General features: G+C 43.0%; 1 protein-coding gene across 3 annotated transcripts in view; it reads right to left on the bottom strand.

Moving 5' to 3' along the window:
* MCM9 (minichromosome maintenance 9 homologous recombination repair factor) overlaps positions 1-23918 on the bottom strand; it is a 184368-nt gene that overhangs the window by 93927 nt on the left and 66523 nt on the right. For 2 of the 3 annotated variants that reach the window (XM_058680459.1, XM_058680495.1), the window contains exons 9-12: positions 17008-17210; positions 15675-15878; positions 14390-14472; positions 13759-13904 (exon numbers count right to left, since the gene is read on the bottom strand). In XM_058680459.1, the coding sequence (XP_058536442.1) occupies positions 13759-13904; positions 14390-14472; positions 15675-15878; positions 17008-17210 (636 nt within the window). Of the gene's footprint in view, positions 1-13758; positions 13905-14389; positions 14473-15674; positions 15879-17007; positions 17211-23918 lie in introns of those variants that run through there. The other variant, XR_009247560.1, reaches the window with a different exon arrangement.

Raw genomic sequence — 23918 nt, 5'->3', positions numbered from 1 at the left:
GAGAGATAGAGAGGAAGTGGAGCTGCCAGGATTAGAACCAGCGGCCATATGGGATCAAGGTGAGGACCTTAGCCACTAGGCCACGCTGCCGAGCCCAGGAATAAGCATTTTTAAAAAGTTTTTTCAAAAGGGGGAAATAAGGTTGAGAGGGATGCTTTTTGTTTAGTTTTGAAGGTGGGAATAAGATCAGCATATGTATATGTTGCTGAAAATGATACCACAGAAAGGACAAACTGATGAAACAGGGAGAATGGCTGGACCTGTGTCCTAGAAAGAATGAGAAGGGTATACAAGGAAAAGGGTTTTCTTGTGGGATTAGGGAATTTTTTTCCTTCTGCCAAAGGCCAATGGATATTTATAACACCACTCATGGGGCATACAAAATAATCACTTTAGAAATTAGCCAGCTTTGGGCCCAGCACGGTGGCCTAGCGGCTGGGGTCCTTGCCTTGAACGCGCCAGGATCCCATATGGGCACTGGTTCTGGTCCTGGTAGCTCCACTTCCCATCCAGCTCCCTGCTTATGGCCTGGGAGGGCAGTCGAGGATGGCCCAAGGCCTTGGGTTCCTGTACCCATGTGGGAGACCTGGAGGAGGTTCCTGGCTCCTGGCTCCTGGCTTTGGATTGGCACAGCACCGGCTATTGCAGTCACTTGGGGAGTGAATCACTGGACAGAAGGTCTTCCTCTCTGTCTCCTCTCCTCTCTGTATATCTGACTTTTCAATACAAATCAAATCTTTTCATCTCAGCTATATGTTGGCAGCGATATATGGGGCAAACGGAGACTTTATGATGGACCATATCAATCAGTGGACGACCTCATCGAGCGAAACTGGCAGCGATTCATAACCGGAGAACTATTAACACCACTCGAGCACATATCTCAGAGCATGCCCCACATCCGGGACTCGGGGTGGGCGGGAAACTGGGTGGGGCTTCCCCCTCAATATCCCCCTTTACCTCAGATACAAGATGGAAACAATGTGGACATAATAGTATTACCCACTTCCCTATCCCCCTGAACCTTTTTTTTTCTTTTCTTTTTCTTTCTTTAACTGTAATTAACTATGTAAAGATTGTCAACAACACAATAAAATAGATTATAAAAAAAAAAAAAAAAAAAAAAAAAAAAGAAATTAGCCAGCTACAGATTTACTGAATTTCAAGACCTGCATGTGATTCTGTTGGCAAGGCCCAATACTTCCCAATGCTAGAACAGGCATGGGTCATGTACTGTATTGGACAGAAGGTAGGACACTATGGTGGATATGCTGGCACAGGTATGCCAGTGGGGAATGGATCCAGAGCCTGACAAAGTGAGGAGTTTCCTGTAGGTGCTATTTTCTCTCTGACTTCATGAATTAATATAGGTAGTGTATCAATGTCTAGTCATGTAACTTTGGTCAAATTATTTAGTAAATCTAAGATACAGCACTACCTTATCTGTAAAATGAGGATGATAATACCTAATGATAGATGTTAAGGATTCTTATTACTTTAAAAATGCTTACAATGACCAGCACACATCAGACTACCAAAATAATTTTCATCCATTATGAACAGACACTACTTTTAGTGGAGCAATAAGAAGTGAAGGGGCCCCCTTCACTGTTATTCCTGCACTGGTGGTGGCTGGGGGCAGCCTCACCACCATTATTCCTGCACTGGCCATGGTGGGGAAGACAGGTACTCGGGGGCCTGGGATTGACGGCTTGCAGAGGCCAGGGGTGTGTGGGGAGCTGGGGGTTCACATCCCAGCAGGCAGAGCAAGTCTAGAGTTGGTAACAGGCCAGGGAGGTCCAGGCTGCAGCGTCCACAGGCACACCCCCAAAAAAGGCTGTGGGGAGGGCCAGGCTGCAACATTCACCAGTTCGTACAAAAGCTGGGACGGAGGGAGCAGACTATGCCGGGTAAGGGTACATGGGCAATCTAGGTCTGGGAGTGGGTTGGTGGGAAACTCCCCTGGAGGGCCATAGTTTGCGCAGGTGAGCATGTGGTTCAGACCTAGGTGTTGGTCAGGCCAGACAAGGTAACTCCACCTGTTGCTAGTGTATAGGGCGGTTCTGGATAGGGGTGGACCAGACAAGGTCAGGCCAACCTTAGTCTTCTGTCATGTGCAAGAGCCAGGCTGCAGCGTGGGTCATGCCGGGCTTGGCTATCACACCTAACAGTTTGCATGAACCAGGCATAGAAGCAGACTAAGCAGGGCTAGACTGCAGCACCTGCTGGCCAGAGCTGGGACTCGGGGTGGGTCAGGCGAGGTCAGGTTGGAGCACCTAATGGCAAAAGCCAAAACAGAGGAGAGGCTATGCTGAGCTGCGTCAAAGCAACCAATGGCACATACAAGATCTGTGGCTGGAACCATGCCTGGTTGGGGAGCTAAGGGGATGTCCCTGCTGAGTGGTGGTTCCCACTGGTGAGTGTGAGAGCCAGAATAGGGGGTGGAATGCAGCAATCTGGACTGGACATGACTACAGTGTCCTTTGGCATGGGTGTAGACAGGGTATGAATTACTCCAGACTGGGCTAGACTCTAGCAATTACTGGTGCTTGTGAGAGCCAGGGTGGGCATAGGACAGGCTGGGCTAGGTGTCTGTCCCTACTGAACCATGTGAAAGCTGTGTCTGGATGTGGATCAGGGGTGGCTGGGCTATAGCAACCAACAGTAATAACCAGAATGAGTGTGGGCCTGTTGGACAAGGACACTGTTCCTGCCAGGACAGGAGATGGACTAAGTCAGGCTGGTCTAAGGACCCACCGGTGCACACAAGATCTGCCACTAGGAAGAGACCTACCTGATACAGGAGCATGGGGAACTCCTCTGTAGGGATGCAGTCCCTGCAAGTGAGCGCAAGAATCAAGGCTGGGAGCACTCCAGACCAGACCAAGTTGCAGTGTCTGCCAGCATACGTGTAGGTGAGGTCTGAGGGCAGGCCAGGCTGTGCCAGTTCATAGCACCCACTGGCAGATCCCAGAACCAAGACTGGGTGGGGGACAGGCTAAGTCAGAACACAAAACCAGCCAGTTCCCATCAGGGCCAGGACTAGGGGCTGGCTGAGCTGGGAAAGGCTGCAGCAGCCACTAGCATGAGATGAAACTGGGGGCAGACTGGACTGGAACAGTTATAGCACTTGCTGGCAAATGCCAAGATGAGGCAGACCATGCTTGACTGGGCCACAGCACCCACCAGCACACGTGGACCCAGGGAGGGCAGTGGTACAAGCTCAGTAGTGGGGCTGCGGGGAAGTTCCCCTGCTGGGCACCGCTCTTTTTGGCAAGCGTGAGAACTGGGATGGGGCTGTCCAAGCCTGGCAGGGCTACAACACCTGTTGGCATGCATTTGACCTCAGTCAGTAAAGAACCAGGCTGCGTTAACTAATTGTACCCACTTGTGCATGCATAACCCAGAATAAGTGCAGGCTGGTTGGGCTTTGCCGCAGGATCAGCGAGCAAGTGCTGAGACTAGGGGCAAATCCTGTCAAGCTAGACTATAGAACCACCTGGAGAGTGCAAGATCCAGGAATGGGAGTGGGTCCAGTAGGGAAACTGTTTACACCTCTCTGATGGGTTGCAACTCCCACTGGTTAGCATGAGAATCAGGGTTGGGGGCGGCCCTACCTAGACAGGTTTTGGAACCTGGCAGCATGAGTGTAGGGTAGACAGTGGGGTCACTTGGATTGAGCTAGGCTTCAACACCCATGAAGTGAATGAGAGCAGAATCAGATGTGCAATAGGGCGGACCAGTTTGTTTTACAAATTGGCAAGCACAGATACCAGGGCTGGGGGTGGGCCTAGTTGGGGCTAATGGGGGTCACTCCCACTAGGCTGTAGGTCCTCTGGTGAATGTGAGGATTGAATGTGTGGAGGGCAGGGTTGGGCTGAGCTGCAGCATCCATTGGTTTATGTAAGAGATGGGGGTGGAGAAAGAACTGACCCAGCAATTGCAACTACTAGTGTATATGTAGACTGACACGGGAGACAGAGCTGGAACCCATACTGGTAAGCAGACACAAGAGTCAAGTCTGGGATCACTTCAGACAACTTTTCTTTGGAGATGCCCTCTCAACTGAACCATTGCACTCAGAACCACAACCATGGGGAGAATCACAGGATCTGTGGTCTGACTGTGGCGTGCATGTGTAAGAACTGGGCCTCCTCAGTAGCTTGGGTGGAACAGTGGATGGCATACCCAGATGCACATGAAGGATATGGCAGTCTATTGGAACCATTAGAGGACATATGGTACCATAACAGAGGAAGGGGGTAGAACAAGTTGATCACCTACCCCAGACAGGTGTTGGCAGCAAATACCTAGGCAAATGGAGACTCTAAGATGGACTGTCAGTCAATGGACCTTGGAGGGATTTCTTCACCCTTGGTTCAGCTAGATAAACAGCATTTCAGAACTACTGAACTACTGAAACCATTTGTGCACAATCCTCAGAGAATGTTCCACACTGGGGACCCTGGGATGACACTTGGTGGCCATTCCCCAACCCTGGGTACTGAGGTGGTAGGGAGGCTGGGTGCAGCTTCTCCCCTTACCTCCTCCCTTTCCCCCAGATACAGGAGAAAGAAAAAAAGAAAATGTGAAAACAAGGGTCTTATCCACATTCCCCTATCCCTTAACCCTTCCCACCCTAATCAACTATGTAAACATCATCAAAAATAAAATAAAATAATGGCCCCTATCTCAGCTGCACTTTGAACACAGCCAATGAGGTTCACAGCAAAATTTATACAGCTCCCTTGGCGAAGATGATCCAATTGCCTTCCTTGGCATGTCTTCACAGACAGGCCATCATGACACAATCAATAAGCACCGCAGAACAAAAGACTAATAACCAAAATCTTACAAAGAAAAACTAGTAGACTGGCTAGTCACTGCCTCCCACCATATACTCAACAGATGTAACTACAGCTCAGGTCACTTACCCTCACCCTCCACTCCTTTTGAACTAAGCAGAACAAACCAAAAGTCTAGAAGGGCAGGGAAAAACAAATGACTACATAGAAACTGCATCAATTTTTAAGCTCAAGTTGAGTCATCTATCAGGATGGTCAGAATTACAGGTGGAACCAGGCCCAAAACCGATTAAAAGCTACATGGCACTTGGCCCCAGGGGAGCTGTGCATGAGCACAGACAACAGGAATGCAGCGCTTAGGTGGGGTGGGCAGGCAGCCCCTCACATCAGGTAAGAAGTAGTAAGGAAGACTGTGAGGACCCAGGACCCAGGATCCACTGGAGGCTGGGGCACTGCTTCAGCCCTGTCTTCCAGGTTCTGACACACTCCAGCCTGGTGAGCCTGTTTCCTTTCCTTACTGAGAAACCCCACTGGATCCTCACAGCATTCCTAGTTTTGTTTTGCCTTTGGGTTTTCCGTTTTTGTAACTAAACTGTATCTGACTCAGACGTGCCTGGTTCTCTACTTCCATGGAAGAAACCACTGCACACAGCCAGGTTGCGCTGCTGGCTAGTTCTACAACTCACCTGCTTTCCAGCTTTGCTATATTACCTGTTTGTCTTTATCAATGGGCCCTGAATAACTCAGATCTGAAATATCAAACACTGTCCTGACATAAAAAGGAACCTAGTATAGATGCTTACTTTGCTGTGACTCCACTCAAAGTGTTAAGATCCTAACTAAACATCAAGAACAGCTGAGAAAGTTTGTGAACACCAGGTACTTGACTGTTTCTTGAGGAGTTCAGAGTGTATGTATCCTATTTCCTCATCTGAGCTGTCTCTTGTATCAGTGTTTACAAGGACACAACAATAATTTTGGTTAGCCTAGTTAAGTTCGCTTTTATCAGTGTAACTCTTAGATGTATTCTCAGGCCTCTAGCAAAGTGAGCGTAGTGTTGACACCAGAACAACTGAAGGGTGTGGCACGGCATGTTCCCTACCATACTGAATCACTGGGGGCTAGACTATGGGCACAAAATGACACCAACAGCAACATTCTGTCATAATGACCTGGCAGCGAGAACATGCCACCAAAGGCAATTAGACCATCTTCGCCAAGGGAGCTGTATAAATTATGGTGTGGACATCACTGGCTGTGTTCAAAGTGCAGCTGAGATAGGGGCCACTGAGAGGACAATTATTGTGCCCATGGTTATCAGTTGTCCACGTTTCTGTGCATAAAAGCACTTGCTCAAAGGTAAGCCAGAAGCTTTTACTTTTTCTTGAATGAGAACAAAAAAGCAAGCACTCACAGGAGATGGTGCTCTGAATGCTGAAGCCAAGGCACTCCAGCCTCGCATACCAAGCAGTTGTCAGGATTCGAACAGGAGTACTGACCTGCTGTTTCTGAAAGCCTCACCTGCTCTTACGTGTTCCTGAGTGACAACAACTCCAAGGGAGGTCACTCCCAAACTCCTACAAGTTGTGGACTGGCTGAAGGTGTGCTCTAGGGATCTTCCTTGTGGTGGACTTAAGCCTTTGCATAGTACCTTCTGTTCACACAGAATTAGTACTTGGAGAAGCGACGGAAATGACATGAATCTAAAGAATACATAGGTTTGGGGCTTGGCAGTGAGGCCTAGTGGCTAAGGTCCTCGCCTTGATCCCATATGGCTGCTGGTTCTAATCCTGGCAGCTCCACTTCCTCTCTGTCCTCCTCTCAGTATATCTGACTTTGTAATAGAATAAAATAAATCTTTTTTAAAAAAAATACGTAGGTTTGTTAGAACTAAGATTAAGATTAATTAACACTGAAGATTAATGCTTATAATGTCAGAAAGTCCAATTCTGCTAGCTATATGGTACTAATATAATTTAAAGTCTAGTTGGTCTTCTCATAAGGAAAATTAATTACAGCTTTTATTATACTTAAATACTTTTACATTGCTGAACTGCTTTCAAGGAGTCTACTTGCCTGAAATAAAAATATTTTGACAAGCTGATTCAGAAATATATTTTTTTAATTTTCCATGGACCAGAAAGAAATGACCTTTAAACTGCATATATTTTTCAATGCACCTGTGTACGTCCTTGGTATACAGAGTACAGAACATGCTTCACCTGTGACAGCACATCCTTAAAGTGGGACAGAGGAGGGCAAAATGTGAGCTAAGACACTGAAACTGTCCCATGTTCTACAAACACTACAAACAACCCAAAAGAGCAGAACTTTTGCCCACTGGTAACTTTCTGGTGCATCCCTGAGACCCAGAGTTTGTTTTCTCACACCATTGGCATCTTGAGGAAACATAGTACTCTAATGAGTGCGTCTTCTACAGTCTGTCACAGGGAAAAAAATCTGGAACATTCTATATGTTTTAAGTTAGTGCAGAGGCTTTAAGAAAGATGAGAGTGCTAAAAGAACTTGAAGTCAACATAAGGAGAATTCCCATGAATCACGTGGTGTGATTATACAAAACCAAGCACAGAAACATGCCTGTGACATATACAGGTCATGACACACGTTTCATTTTTTTAATAAGGGGAGTATTTATGTGGAATTTTATTTCTTCTAGCTATTTCTTGCAGCTATTAATATCAGGGTAAGCACAAAACAAAGAAACTTGGAATTTGGCCAAAGGATCCTGGAATAAGGTATGAAAATGGAGGGAGGGACTGATTAGCATAAGCAATGGTATTTATGGTGGTTACAAATAATAACCAATTGGAAGGTGATAGAGGCAATCATAAACAACCAGAGACTACTATAGATAAAACAGAAATGACTAGATGTCCTACACAGATAAATTAACTACAAAAATTAAATCCATTACCACTGAGAAGTGAAAACTCTAGATCAAAAATTCTAGTAAAGAAAACATTTCAAGTAACACCAAAAGAAATCAAACACCCTAATGAAAAACAATATGCTAAATATTGTCATTCACACAAAACTTAATACAAGATGCCCGGCTTCAAAGACAAAAATTCACAAGGACTTAAAAGCTTACCATTTAATAACAAAGTCAGCTCCACAAAGGCTCAGTTTGAATTTCTCTTGTCTATACAAGCAGATCATGTCCAGACTGAGATTTGGCTGGTCCAAAACCCAGACCCGTGCCTTTTCCTTACCTCTACAAATAACACTGAAATCCAAGCCACTAGTATAGAAAAATAGGACGAGGTCAAAATCAGGAATCATACTTCATTGAGAAGTTGTTAAATAAGTAGTAAAACAATAAATCACTTAACCCATAGTCTTTGTTTTAGAATAGGTTTAAGTGAATATTAAAAAGTAAATTTCATAAACACTGCTTATTTACACCTTTAATCAATTTCTTAAATTGTTTCAGGACTTCAAAGACCTGATCCAAACTAAACTTGCAATAAATTAAAATTTCTCAGGAAATTCAATTAACTGATTTTGGAATCAATGTTTAAATGCTTAAGAAAAACTGGGATTCCTAAGTTTTGTGCTCTCCATATGAATTTAATTAAGTACACAAAGTACATACTGATTGTTTTGAATATTTTCCGTGTCCAAAAGTCCCTCTGACAATTAAGGAACCTATCAATCATTATTTTATACATATGATTCTGAAAAGAATGGTTGTGATTATGGAATTTTGCAACCCCTACTATACAGAAAGACAGACCTGTGTTATCTATTCCCACCATAGTGCCTGCCTTGGTTTTAAATACAACTTAATCCTAACCTAGTGGGAATCCCATTTCCCTACTAAACCCTGGGTAGATGCACCATGATGTATGTATGACTGAGACTACTGCACACGTCTCACCACAGGATTTAAGTTGTGCTGAAGGGACGAAAGTCTGGAGCACAAAAAGTTGACTGCAGACAGACATTTTTAAAGAACCTTATTTTGGAAATCTGCTGTTTGGTAGTCAGATATTTAGGAATTCCATATAGCTGCAAGGATACCTCCAGAAATAAGAAAAACACTAGTCTAATTTATCTGATTCCAACAGTAGACATAAAACCATTCGAAATATCACATGATTTTGGCAAATCATTAATAGTCTCCATACTTATACACATCAGGCAAAGACACAAGTGAAAAAAAAAAACCTAGAAAAATCATTCTGTGATCATACCGGATTTCTGAGTGCTACTTTCCTGGCATTTGTTCCTAAGGAAATGAAAGAAAGAATCAAAGGAAGACCTCTTCCCCTTTACAAAGAAATAAAAAAAAAACCAGAAAACACATTTGGGAATACAAATTCCAAAATCAAGCACACTGTCAGTTAACTGCACTCCATCAAGCAGACCTACACTGATTGTAGGACTTCTAAGTCACGCACACAGGCCTGACATTCTAAAGCCCTTTGCCAGCAGTTCCTTCCCAGAACGGCCTGCCGTGTGGCCAGCAGCCACACGCTCATCAGCCCAGGCTCACACGTCTTGAGGGTGCCGAGCTGAGTGAAGGTGAAAGGGCAGCAAAAACCATTCTCACAGTCAGGGCTTTTCCCTCATTTCTTCATCCCAGTCAAAATCTAACGCTTCATCATCTAGTTCCGGTAAAGTAAAGAGTGGGTTTTGGGGAAGGATCATTCTCGCAGTTGACCCCAGCTGAAAAGATTTCCTGTTGCTGCCAAGTGCTGTGGCTGTGGTTGTAGGAGGCGCACTCGGGCGACTCCCACTCCAGTTCTTGCTTTCAGGAAGAGGAGGGGGAGAGTCTGACTTGGATTCTGAAGTGGAAGTAAAGCTGAAGTTTGCCAGTTTGGCTATTGTGCGAGCATGAACCTTACTACTCTTTCTTTCGCTTGAAACCTCCGCCTGTTTGCCTCTCTCTCGAGCTGCAGGACAATGCCCAGAGACACTTCCAGGCCCTGCTTTGGGCTGGATCACACTCTCCTCAGGCGCACATTCCGCCTTCTCTTTGGATCCGTGCCCTGGTGGTGGCCCCGACTGCCCCTCTGCCTTAGCTGCTTCTTTCTTTGGTTTACACTGGGAAACTTCAGGACTGTGAGCTGCTGTTTTAACTGTGTCAGTAGACACATGGTTGTGGTCTTCAGGGGAGTGGGTCAATTTGGACTTTTGTTTGAAAGTAAATTTTGCCAGTTTGGTTAGAGGGGCACTTGGATTCTCAACACTTTCAAGTTCAGGCTCTTCTTCCTGAGCAAGCGATTTGGACCTCTTTCGTTTGGGAGTTTCTAGCGTTCTTTCTGGGCTGTGCACAGGGATGGACTGTGAGTGAGATGGGTCTGGGGGCGTGGAAGGCACCCTGGCAGGGCTTCTGCAGTGCTCCTGGGCCTGCTTCTTGCGGGGCAGTGTGTGCAGCTTCCTAGGGACTTGATGAGTTAGTGCCAAGTCTGGCTCACCAGCAGGCATTGCTGCTGCCGAAACTGGTACCACCTTTTCTGCCTTCTTACTCTTGACCTTCCCTCTCCTCGGTGCAGTCTCTGTCTCTCCTGGTGACGGAGGTCGCTTGGCTTCCAAGTTGTTCCGTTGCTTTGGCTTCCTTTTGCTCTTACTCTGCACTTTATTGTTAGACACTTTCTCAACCATATTTTCCTCACTTGTTTTGGGACCAGGAGACACAAGGACAGAGCTGGTAGATTCCACAGGAGGAGTTGCCATTAGGTCAAACCAGTGCAAACTCTCATCTCTGCCACCTTGGTGCTCAGCTGAATGCCTGCTACTTGTTGATGCACTGGGCTCCAGATGGGATGGGAGATCCGGAAGTGGGCTTCCCCTGGGACCGTCGCCTCCCTGAGAGGAGGTATGCACACCACAGCTCAGTTCTTGCGGGGTTGAAGTTTTGAACTCTGACCGTTCTGAATCATTTCCTGAGCGTCCTGGGCTACACTGTGCAGGCTGTACCACCTGTGGCTGAGATTGGCGCACACTCTGATTTTGTAACCTGTAGCAGAGACAAGTAAAGAACACATGTGCTGAAGACAATCTGCTTTAAGCTTTTTCTTTAATCTCTGAGATGCCATCAAAGGTTTACGTTCAACACAGATCCAAGTTAATATCAAACACAGTCTCTTAGAGCAGAAGAAGTAATTGTTTTTATCAAAATGGAATTTACTCTGATAGGCATTCTCAATTGACTTCAAACTGTAGTTTGAACAAAGCAGGAATTTTGTCTTCACGTTTAGTTCTGTATGAAACTTCATTTAATTCACTTAAGTAGCTGATGTCGGAGTAAAATGCTTAGTCATTTCTCTCATGCTAAATGTTCAAATACAGGACAGACACTTCATAGAGCAGCTGATTGCTGACCAAGTCAGCTGCTGCGGTCGTTGTTGAGCAGCCACAGGCTGCAGAGTGAAAGACCAGAGACCATGATCTCTCACATCTCTGAATTCCACCTCACCTAGACAGTCACCTTCCTCAGGAGCCAAGAGTGTGCAACACCACTGTGCTGAGTCTCCTTCTGCCCACTGCACATTCCTACTCCTGGCAGAGTCATCCATGACACTCCTTCCTACCAGGTCCAGGCATGTTTCAACACCAGTTCTGAGCTGCTATTATCCATTGATTTAACACAAATGTTGAAGTTACCTACCCTCTCAAAGGATTTGCTCAGTGATAGTCTAAATCTCAGAGCACAGCAGAACCAGAAATAATGCTGGAGAGCCACTTTTTTTTTTTATCAGGGACTGTAACTCTCCAAAACAGTTCCTGTGGAAAGCCCTTCCTAACAGCCTGGAAATGACCTTTTATTATTAAGTACACCAGGACTCCACTCCCATGGAATAAGTCTGAAGACATTACCACAAAGATGAATAAACTATTCCAAAATACATATGTAAGCACAGAAGGAGAAGAATATATTTAGATGCATGAAAATGTAAATAGTACACAAGCATGCTTCAAAAAGTTAACAAAACAATTAAGTTTGATGTGTAGTTTTACATAATTTGCAATTTACATGAACTTTTATTTATGACAAAACTACGCAGGATTTTAAATTTCTTGTGCATATGCCAAAATAAACTAACTTTTAAATTCCACTTTTCATTAACTTTGGAAGCACTTTCACTTATTTCTAGGAATGAAAGATCATAACTCATTTTTTTCTTAATTCCTTACTGCTCCTCAAAAAATACTCTATAAAGTACTGCCTTTACAGCCAGAAAAAGAAATCCACAAAGAATTACGCAAATATATTTTACATATTTTATATATTTAGAAACATGAAGGCAACAAATTCACATTTCACTGCTACTAATCTGAGTTACAATCAAACAAAAAAGCAAAAACCTTTCAAATTCACTACCAACACACTACCTGATGTAAACCTGACATCAGATATACTCATAATCATTAAGGCTTCATAACAACATAATAGAAGATGAGAAATTTAAGGTGTAAAATCGCTTATAAAAATTTTTTACTTCAGGAATTACAAATTTCTTCTACATAAAATTCCTGCATTTTTATTAAACTTTCATTAAAAATAGCATCTGTGCACTGTTTTGAGATGGATAGGATAGCCACCACCTGAGGTCAGACTGTGAGTAATAAAGTATTTTCTGGAAGAAAAGTATCATGAAAATGCAAAGCATTTTATTATGATCATGCAACCACCTTAAGGCAACGAGAACTTGCTCCTAAAGAGTAAAATCCAAATGTTGGGTTTATCTCACTTGAGAAGATTGACTATAGACTGAGTCTTAGCAGTAATCTACTTGGTTTTGTTGATTTTAGCACCTACACTGTAACACGCCTGTGCATTATAAAGAAATTCCAGTAGGAAAAAAAAAAAAAAGAAAACTTTAGGGCAGAAACTCTTCTTTTTAGCCTTGTTATGCCTCCAACATAATGCTGAGTTTGATACGTCCAACCGCTATTTTTCTAACATATAATGAGTCCTCATTCCCTCCTCTCTTCTGCATCTAGCATATGCCAACTTCAAAAAGGTGGGGTCAGTCAGAATGACCAGCCCTTCTCCAAGGCCAAAACAAATTTCAGAAGATGCTTGAAAAGCCCAAAGGAATAACTGCTCTTAGCCCCATAATAATAAAAGCTAGTGTCATAATAAAAGCTAGCAGACCACAGAGAAGTGGGGTTGGGATAGCACTGATCTCAATGCAAGTATACACAGCAGGCACCTGGGATACTACCAGGACAAAGGTAGTGCCCACATATCCTCAGGAAGGCTGCTACAAATTAGAAAAGGAATGACACTAGGCAAAGAGTTGGGAATGAATTAGAAGGAAACACTAGGAAGAGAATTCTCAAGATTCTACTCGACATATCCAGCAATTCCAGAACGGTTCCCAAGTTCCCTTCTGAAATTGCCCCACTTTCACACACAATCCACCAACCAGATCCTGGCTTCAAGATTAACATCAAGGGACTGACATAGTGGTATAGCAAGCTAATGCTCCACCTTCAAGCACCAGCATCCCATAAGGGTGCAGGTTTGTGTCCCAGCTGCTCCACTTCCAATGCAGCTCTCTACTTATGGCCTTGGAAAGCAGTTGAGGATGGCCAAAAAAGCCTTGGAACATCACATACCTATGGAAAGCTGGGAAGAAGCTAATGAATGTGACACACTTATTGCCTCCATGTGTATTATCCACATTTTAGTAAATCATTAGGAAAGGTACATTCTGAAACACTGTCTTTCTTGACCTGTTACGACAAACCTCAGGATACAGAAGCCAACTCCACCAAGCAGAAAGTGGATACTGAAGTAGTACTGGTTCGATTTCAACTACTGAGTTTTGGGTGGTTGACTCTAGGGCAATAAAACCTAGAGCACTGCCCTACAAACAGTACAGACAGATTCTGTACTTAGTTTGCACTTCCTTAGTTTCACTAAGTACAAACAAGGGCTTCCCATTTTATACTTTGTTTGTTTTTCTTTCCTTACCTTTTAAGTCGTCTAAGTTCTTCAACCAAGAGATTCCGCAGCTCTAACTTTTCCAGAATAAGTGTGCATTGCCTCTGGTAATGCTCCCTAGGGTTTTCAGGAAAGGAAGTGTGGAGAGCATTCACTCCTCCTAGCAGTGCTCCTCCCTGAAGGGAGAGAAAACACCAGGGAGAGTTAGCAAACTCAGTTTGCACAGAAGCAAGATTCTGCAAGAGTGACCACTGTCCCCAGGCAGCTGAGACCAGCCCACCACAACCCTATCTTAAACATCAGAATGATCTGAGAGCCTCTTTCGCTGAGTCTCTGAGTTCTTGGTGGCAGTCATTGCTCCAGGAAGCTCCAACAACACTAGTGGGATCAAGAACAGCCCTCAGGTATGCTGAGAAGAATGAGGAAAAATGGACTACTCTCCACCCCCAGCTACTCTCCATTACAGGGCACAGCATGCCATTGATACAGCATTTATTTGCCTGGCATACTTCCCTCTTATATTAATGGTTACCTTGGGATGTATTTCCAAGAATTTAAAGATCCACATTATGACCATTTTTCTGACTCTTAATATGTTACATACCCTGCTCATTGAATGTCAGTAATAAGGGTAGACATAAGACACACAAAATATGCTCACCTGCATTGAAGATTCCATTACTGATACCACTGTAATAGCATCTTCCAGGGTCACAGTGTCACGAAACATAAGACGGGCATGAGCTGAGAAAACAAAATACACTTGTTTTTCAGGTATATTTGAGGTAATAATATCATTTTCTACCTGATTCCTCCCCTACATTGAATTTAATAAATGAGGTACTAACTGTAAATTAGTTTCACAAGAATAAGCACAAAGGTTTATGTTCAACTAGCTTTGAGGCTGTTTCTCCCATAAGGGGTCTAATCTGCACAGCCTAGGCACTTTTTGGTGGTGGGGGGTGCAATTTTGTGTATTTACAAAAAAAGGTACCCTGGGCTTCAGCATACAACAGGGCATTATAAACATCTGCTGACTTTTTAACAAATTTTCATTTCTTTTTTTTTAATTATTTTTTTTATTTTTTTCTAATTAATCTTTTTTTTATTATTTTTAATTCATTAATTACATTGTATTATGTGACACAGTTTCATAGGTACTTGGATTCTCCCCACCCCTCCCCAAACCCTCCCACCATGGTGGATTCCTCCACCTTGTTGCATAACCACAGCTCAAGTTCAGTTGAGATTCTCCCATTGCAAGCGTATACCAAACATAGAGTCTAGAATCTTATTGCCCAGTCAAGTTCAACGGCTTGTTAGGTATACCCTTTCTGGTCTGAAGACAGAGCCAGCAATGATGTAAATTTTTGCTGATGGTATGTTGGAGCTTTTTTTTAAATCATTATATCAGATGAGGATGGTTGGTATAAGGACCATTAATAAATTTAAAAGTCTATTATAGAAATATACAAAATTAAAACTCATTTCTCATATCTGGCATTTTTAAATTGATGATCCTTGAACTTTCTAGTCACAAAAGTAGCAAAACTGAAACTTAGGAATTTCTTGTCCCAATAACAGCAATAAATCCTTTATAGTAGTTTTTATTTAGCCTATATAGTTTCATCATACGATACTTTCAGCTCATGTGAATATTTTTAAAGAATTATTTAAAAACTGAATAAAATGTAAAGGCCAATGGCAGGGAAAAAGCATTTGAGACGCATACAGAGCATGTCTTGTGGAAGACACGGGGCACAGTAAGATTCTTCTTTTCTAACAGCACTATATTCTACTCAATACTCAAAATGCAAACTTAGAAGAATGGGGGTCTCAGGGTTCAGAACCTATACTTTTAAAGTGTCCTGTGAGCATCTTGGTGTAAGGATTGTTCTACTTAATCCTTGAATCCATGGTGCCAAGCCCCGTTTGTTGCACAGTACCTTCTGCTAACCGTATCAAGCTCTCCAACAGGCGGATGGTTGTCCGGGCGGCACTCCGGCAATCACTCTGCCTCTGCATTTGGTAGTACCGCAGAAGGACTTGATTGCCTACGTCAGACAGTGTGGGTTGCAATTTCCTAATGAGGCAGAAGTAGGTTTTCATCTTTTCCATGCTCCAGAGCTTCTCTGATTTGCTTGGGTAACCTGTGTATGTTAGGTACTGCGTAAATAAATTCTAAGAACACACACCTCATTTTAAGGGTTTTGATGGAGTTCTTGTACTCAATTTTAATGAACTTTCAGGTTCTGTGGCTATTGAATTATATACCTTTCTTCGCACAGCAATACTGGAATAAATCCTCTTGGGATCTAACTTTCATCTACATATCTGGAAGCAGAGAGGAAAAAGACAGACAGATAGATAAACTAGTTCCCATCCACTGGTTTATGCTCCAGATGCCCAAAGCAGGCAATGCTATGGCAAGGGTGAAGATGAAAACTAGAACCTTGAACTGATTCAAACACAGGCATTCCTCCTGGACTCCCACATAGATTTAGGGTCCCAAGATTTTGGGCCATAATCCACTGCTTTCCCAGGTCACAAGCTGTGAGCTGGATGGGATGTGGAGCAGACAGGACACAAACCAGTACTCAGATGGGTTGCCAGCATTTTCAGGCAGAGGATTAGCCAACTGAACCATCACATCAGCATCCAGACACTAGAAACTTAATCCAGGCCTCCCTCATGGATGGGAAAGATGCAAATATGCAAAACATCACCTGTTTATCCCAGAGTGCACAGCAGCAAGGAGTTGGGAATCTAAGAGTTGGGACACAAGTCATTTTGATATAGGATGTGAGGGCTCCAAATGGGATATTAATCAAGATGCCAAATGCCCACCCTGCCTTAAGAGCTAAGTTTAACAAAAGTTTCCATAGGGGTTAAAATATTTAAAATAATTATTAACAAACAGTACTTGAGTAAACCTAATTGAAAGAAAAGCCCATATTTGAAGGTCTTCTTCACAATTTAGTTCAGATTTCTTTGGATACAATTAGTAAATGGTAATTCTTTGGATACAGTTAGTAAAAGGTAATTATACATCCTAAGCTTGGCCCCAGCCATCACAAAATAAAATGCCCCAACCACAGCCTCATAAATAGCAGACAGAAGCAGCCCCTTCGACTCGGGGTTCCGTAGTCCGCTGACCAGCTCCTTGATTGTGTTTACCTATGCACCTCTCTATTGCATGTTAGAAAGGGAGTCTCGTGCATTTATCTAATCAGGAAGCTTTCTTTACTTAATTGGTCTGAATGGCTTGTCTTCGCATACCTTTATTTTCTAGGATAAAGGAGGAAATTATATGATCCCAATCTTCATTCTTGGTATCAAGCAAAACCAGGATCAGATCAAATCGACTTAAGAGAGGGCTGCCCAGGGCAATGTTCACAGACACAGACTCCTCTGGATCGTACTGGCCTTTGGGGTTGGCTGCTGCCAGGATGGTGGTCCTTGTGTTCAGCTTGCACACGAGGCTAATGAGAGAAGAGGGGAGCACAATTCACTGATGCAAAATTCAAATAAGAAACATAAATATATTCCTTAATAACAGGCCTGTTCTCATAGTCTTAAATCTAGAGAAACTACTGTGAAAGACAATATTGAATAACACAGAAGATATGACAATCACCAAAGTCATACAAAACACACTAAACCGAGTCTACCTTGAAGGCGTGTGACTATTCAAGAACAGTTGGTATTCCACAACTCTAAGCAGACCCCTCTGTCAATTGCTAAGAAGTATTCAAAATTAAAGCTGTTCTAGAGCAGCTTGCAATAATCCTTTAACTATGATGTAATTCATGGCAGCATATGGTAAATTCTAGAGGTATAATTACGTGCATCTATGTGGATGGGAAAGATGATCAGAACAAAATTATGAGGTATCTTTTTTTAAAATTTATTTCTTTCTATTGGAAAGTCAGATTTACACAGAGAAGGAGAGACAGAGATATTCTATATGCTGGTTCACACCCCAAGTGGTCACAAAGGCTGGAGCTGAGCTGATCCAAAGCCAGGAGCCAGGAGCCAGGAGCCAGGAGTTTCTTCTGGGTCTCCCACATGGATGCAGGGTTTGAAGGCTTTGGGCTGTCCTCTCCTGCCTTCCCAGGCCACAAGCAGGGAGCTGGGAGGGAAGTACAGCAGCCTAGATATGAACTGGCGCCCATATGGGGGATTCTGGCGCAAGGATTCATGGCGAGGACTTTAGCCCCTAGGCTATCGCACCAAGCCAGTGAATTATCTTTTGAAGTGGTTCCCTTCAAGATACATGAATATTTTTAATGGAAAGATATATATTTGTGAAGGCGGTGGGTGTGGATAGGGAAGATTGACTTAAGAGAATGTTGAGTAGCTGACGCAAAAATCTGAACCACTCTAAAAATAGGAAGGAAAATGAAATTGGGAAACGGATGTTATTTCACATGTTGTTTTTGACATGCAGCAGTGAAGGGAAGCCTGTGGAGGTCCAGGCTTTGTGGGTGGGTCTGCCAGGGCAGGACTGCCTGGGGAAGCAAGGTGGGATGCTAGGACGTTGGTCCAGTGAAGAGGCACATGAGTCCAAAAAGCAATGGCAGAACAGGCAGGCATGTGACAGAGCTCCAAGAGTGACTTTATCCGCTCTTTTTGAAATTTTCAATCACTTGAGGGTCAGACTTGGAGAGAGAAAGTCACCAACTGTCAGTTTACTCCTCAAATATCTACAATGAATGCCCCTCCATCTCTTGCTGACACCTAAACTGGGAGCCCAGAAACCCAGTCATTTCAGACGTTACCACTGCCTCCCAGGGTCTGCAGCAGCAGAAAGCTGGAGTCGGCAGCAATGCTAAGCACTGAGCTCAGGTACTCTAATACAGGATGTGGGCTTCTAAATTGCTAAGACAAATCACACAGCATATGGCTTTTAAGTTAAGTAATGAAGGGCAGTCCTTCAAAATAATTTGGCTTACTCACTGCCAATAACAAATGCAAAAAATTTTAATCTAATTTGTGATATGAATCTGATACCCATTTTTAGTGACCATCTCATTTCTGTCTCACGACAGCCACAACCACTGACATCAGCAAACCTGTTAATATTCCTGATTGTCCATCTATTTCTAATTGGCCCAGATCAATAAGCTTGAGAATCTTCGTGGCAAACAGCACAAGAAAACACTAGAAGAAAGATTGACAAGGTACTTTCACCAAAAATAAAATCTTCTTTTAAGTGTCAGAGAGATGGAGTAATTCCGAACAGATCATCCATATCTTACAGTTTATTTACCCAGCTGGCTTTTGTCAAGGTAGTTGTTTAGAACTTGGAGTATGTTTTGCCATAAAACACCATAATAGTTGCCACAAATTCTGTGAATTCACATTTAACTCATACTCAAGCAAGATTATTTGTTTTGCATTTACTATAAAGAACAAGTATTTCTGTAATACTTGCAGTGAAGCAAAATATAACAGCACAAGATAATTTTGAAAATTCTGTTCTCAATACTAGTTAATTGCTCTTCTTTTTTATCTATGGACTGTTTCTGGTATACAGAAGCCTTTAATAAGAACCCAAAAAGGCATTCAGTCAGTCCTTTCCTATAATTTGCTTGCAGGGGAACTGCTGGAAGATGAGGCGCTCACAATGGGCGTACAGGCACACAGTGTCACAACTTCCGCACCGACACTCTGGTACCTGGAAGGAATTCAATCTGAAAAGGTCTCCATGACATGAGGAAGAAGATGAATAAGCAGAAACACTGTGAAGGTTGCACATTATTTGTGAGGTAATTGGGGGAAATGTGAAGCTGCTGCCTGCAACACTGGCATTGCCTGTGGGTGCAGGTTCAAATTCCAGCTGATCCATTCCAATTCAACTCCCTGCTAATGTGCCTGGGAAAGCAGCAAAAGATGGCCCAAGAACTCAGGCCCCTGCCACTATCCATGGGGGAGACCCAAATGCATCTCCTGACCCCAGCCTGACACAGCCCTGGCAACTACAACTATTTTGGGAGTGAAGCAGCAGATAAACGAACTGTCTGTCCATCTCTCTAAAGCTGCCTTTAATATAACACATAAGTAAATCTTCAAAAAAAACTGAATAGGATTTTAGAAAACAAGTACACACAGACTATTCTAAGTATGTTGTGCATAGTAGTGGCTCACTAAGTAACTACTAAATGAATTAAGCTAACTCATTTCTCAAATCCAAATGAACGCTGCCCTCTTCAATAATGCTAACAAAAACAAACGAACGCTGCCCTCTTCAATAATGCTAACAAAAACAAACAAAACATCCATAGTTCAAAGCACTGTTAAGTTCATCTGTAATCCTTAAAGCAACCTGAAAGGCTGGTATGACCACCACAAAATTAGAAAAATAGCAGACTGGAAGATACTAACTGCCCCAATACTGCAACTTAGAGTAATGAAGCAAAAGTTCAAATCTGGAGGTGTTGAGCTCCTTTAACTCCAAACCACTTCTACTATACATTGCAACATTTTAGATGCACAACTCCTGTTGTCTTAAAGATTCTGCTGGAGGTTTCTGGTACCTACTTATTTGCCATATTTTCTCCTACCAAATTTGATACTGCTTTGAAGGACTGTGGCTTACTGCTACAATCCTCATTCTCTGAACATACTAGATGCTCAATAAGTGTTCACTAATGAAATAATTTAAAAAATCAATCATTATACAGCTTAAGAATTCTAAAAACTGTTATTTTATTTTAGTTACATTTTTATTTTGAATTTTTGAATTTTGTGGTACAATTTCGTACAAACTGGGATTCCCCCTCACACTCCAACCTCCTGACAGATTTTCCCCATGTTACTACAATGGTGTAGTCCTTCATAAGGAGTCATAATTCCATCAGTCTCTTAAGCATTTCAGCGTGCCCCGACATTGCTGGTACAGACAACGTCAGACAGTCCAGGATCCCATTGTCTACACATTTCCAACAGTTTCACCAGGAGTCCATCTTTTATTTGGAAGCAGGGATGCACGTTGCATTGTACCCCCACATTTGGACATGGTAGTCCCCAGTACTTCATCACTATATTTCCATAAATGAGAAGCCATGAAATAAGGTCAAAAACTGGTATGAATTAGAACAACAGCCACAACAACAACAACAATGGAAAGTGTAACTTCAATAACCCGATCCATACTGTTGTTTGGTGTTTTTTTTTTTTTTTTTTTTGGCTGTATCCCATGTGTTTTGCTGTTTTTGATTTCGGTTTTATTTATTCCAAATACTTTTTTTTCTCTTGTTGAATTCATCACTGGCTCATGGATTACACGGTGGCATCATTTTTCCCAAGAGACTTTTGTGTTTCCTTTTTGTCGCCCATGTGTTGGTTACTCAGTGAAGTGGTTTTTCACGGTGTGGTAGTTTGTTGTTGTTGTTGTTGTGGCTGTTGTATACTCACAGGCTTCAACAGTCATGAAATAATAACAACAATACATACTTTCATACATTAACTTCAAGAAGTAAAAACAGCCAAGTTTTGGAAAAAGATCCTTTCCCATTTAATCTACTTTAAACTTTGCTACAAATATACTACTACTTTTTCTAAATACTGAGAAGGCTAGGCTAAACAGATAATTTTACCAGTGCAAACATTCCAGACAACATGCTGCTTCTGTGATGATGTCCCATCACTTCCCAATGCACCTTCTGCACAGTAATGCCCATCTTGACTCATGGCTTTAATCACCGCCCACATGCTCATATTTTCAAATTCAGCCCCAGCCTTTGGTGGCAGATGCTTTATATTCACCAAATCTTGTGTTTCCCCATTGAAACACAGTGAGATTATATTTCCCATGCCCTCTCCCCCTACCTTACAGTGAAGTAGAGCTATGGTACCGAGTCTGGACAATGGCATGAGGACAGAAGAACATATGCAACCTCAGGACCCGCCTTCCTGTGCCATTCTCTGCTATATTCTCCATTTGGCAGTGATGCATGAGCAGCAGCCCTGGAGTCTCAGAGTTATATGAAGGAACTCAGGCCCCAGGTCATGGGGTGGTAGGATACACCACTCTCCTTCCACACCACACTGGCAGGACCAAGACACCAAGACGACACTCCTGCTTCAAAGAAAGGCCAGTTTTCTGGCTTTTATTATTATCATTATTATTAGCTTCTCAAGCAAAGCTAGCCCTACTTAAAAACAAAGCCCCACTTATTTGATAGGCAGAAGTAGAGGCATGGTGCATGAGGAAAGAGACATCTTTTTTAAAGAGTTATTTATTTTTATTGCAAAGTCAGATATATAGAGAGAGAGGAGGAGAGAGAATGAGAGAGGAAGATCTTCCGTTCATTGATTTACTCCCCAAGCGGCTGCAACAGCCAGAGTTGAGCTGATCCAAAGCCAGGAGCCCGGAGCCTATTCCAAGTCTCCCACACTGATGCAGGGTCCCAAGGCTTTGGGCCGTTCTCGACTGCTTTCCCAGTCCAAGAGCAGGGAGCTGGATGGGAAGTGGGGCCGTTGGGATTAAAACCGGCGCCCATATGGGATTCTGGTGCATGCAAGGCAAGGACTTTAGCTGCTAGGCTAACACCCTGGGCCCGAGAGACATCTTCTGTCTACTGGTTCACTCCCCAGATAGCCAAGCCCGAAGTTGGGCCAGGCTGAAGTCAGGACCCTGGAACTCCTCTGGGTCTTCCATATGGGTAGCAGGGGCTCAAGCACTTAGGCCTTCTTGCACTGCTTTCCCAGGTACATTATTAGCAAGCTGGATTCCAAGTTGGAGCAGCAGTGGTTTGAATTTGTGCTCATATGAGATGCTTAGATTGGGTGTCACGGGAGGCAGATTAACCTGCTGCGCTCAGTATGGATGACAAATTTCCACAGAGAAATAAAAGACAATAGATAGCTCAGAAATTCGAGGATTTGAAGTACTGGCAGAAAAATGCTTCTAGAACCACATGTAGTAAGACTAAAAAAGAAATATTCAACCACAAAAGCCAAATAAATGTTCTTAGTTGTATAAAGTGACTTAGACTGATTGTGGTCTCCTGCTTCATATGGCCTTGTGGTGGCAACACTGAATAACAGGACCACAGCCAAATCCTTATCAACAAAGGCAAGGTGGACGCGACCTGGTGAAGGATGGATGAAGAAACTGGTCTTTATGTACAAGGAAAACTATTCAGCCTTCAAAAAAAAAGAAATCCTCTAACCTAGACACACCTTGAGGAGATACATGTTAAATGAAACAGGCCAGTCACAAAAAGAAACACTGTATGATTCCACTTACATAAACTACTTAGAGTAATCAAATTCATTGAAATAGGAAGTAAATGGCAATTACCTGAGATTGGGAGGAGAGGAAATGCAGTTTTAATGCATGAGGAATTTCACTTTGCAAGATCAAAATAGTTCTGAAGATTGGTTGTACAACAACATGATTCTAAAGTGTATGACTGGGCCCAGCATGGTAGCCTAGCAGCTAAAGACCTCGCCTTCACGTGCTGGGATCCCATATGGGCACCAGTTCTAATCCTGGCAGCCCCACTTCCTTTCCAGCTCGCTGCTTGTGACCTGGGAAAGCAGTCGAGGACGGCCCAAACCCTGCACCCACATGCATGGGAGACCTGGAAGAAGCTCTGAGCTCCTGGCTTCAGATTACTCAGCTCTGGCTGTTGCAGTCACTTGTGGAATGAATCAGCAGATAGAGATCTTCCTCTCTGTCTCTCTTCCTCTCTGTATATCTGACTTTCCAATAAAAATAAATAAATGTTTAAGAAAAACCCAATAAACTGCATGATTAAAGTAATTTAGATAGTGAATTTAAAGTTAGGCAATTTTTATGCCATACGTACAATGTTTGTGTGCCCCACCACCAAAGGTGGGTTTGGGATGTGATTAGGTTTATATTGGGTTAAACAGGATTGGTGTCTCACACATGCATAAGTGACAGTTAACTTCTGCCTGAAATAAGTCACTGGCTGCTACAGTAGTTAGCCCATGCTGACTGATACATGGCAAAATCACTCCAGCATATAGCCTGGTGAAAACCTATTCCCACGTTTGAATGTCCTCCTTGCCAAAGGAATTAGGCCAGAAAACAGCCTGTGACACAGCACTCACAAAGCAGTTTCTAAACTGCCTGACTTTTCAAGATTTATTTATTTTAGTTGAAAGCAGAAACAGCAGGGACCAAAACAGGTCTTTCCATTCTATCCACTGCT

This window comes from Ochotona princeps, chromosome 1 (genome assembly GCF_030435755.1).
Source record: "Ochotona princeps isolate mOchPri1 chromosome 1, mOchPri1.hap1, whole genome shotgun sequence".
Lineage (NCBI taxonomy): Eukaryota > Metazoa > Chordata > Mammalia > Lagomorpha > Ochotonidae > Ochotona > Ochotona princeps.
The sequence above is the reverse complement of the archived record's forward strand: the minus strand, read 5'-3'. Positions and strand labels throughout refer to the sequence as shown.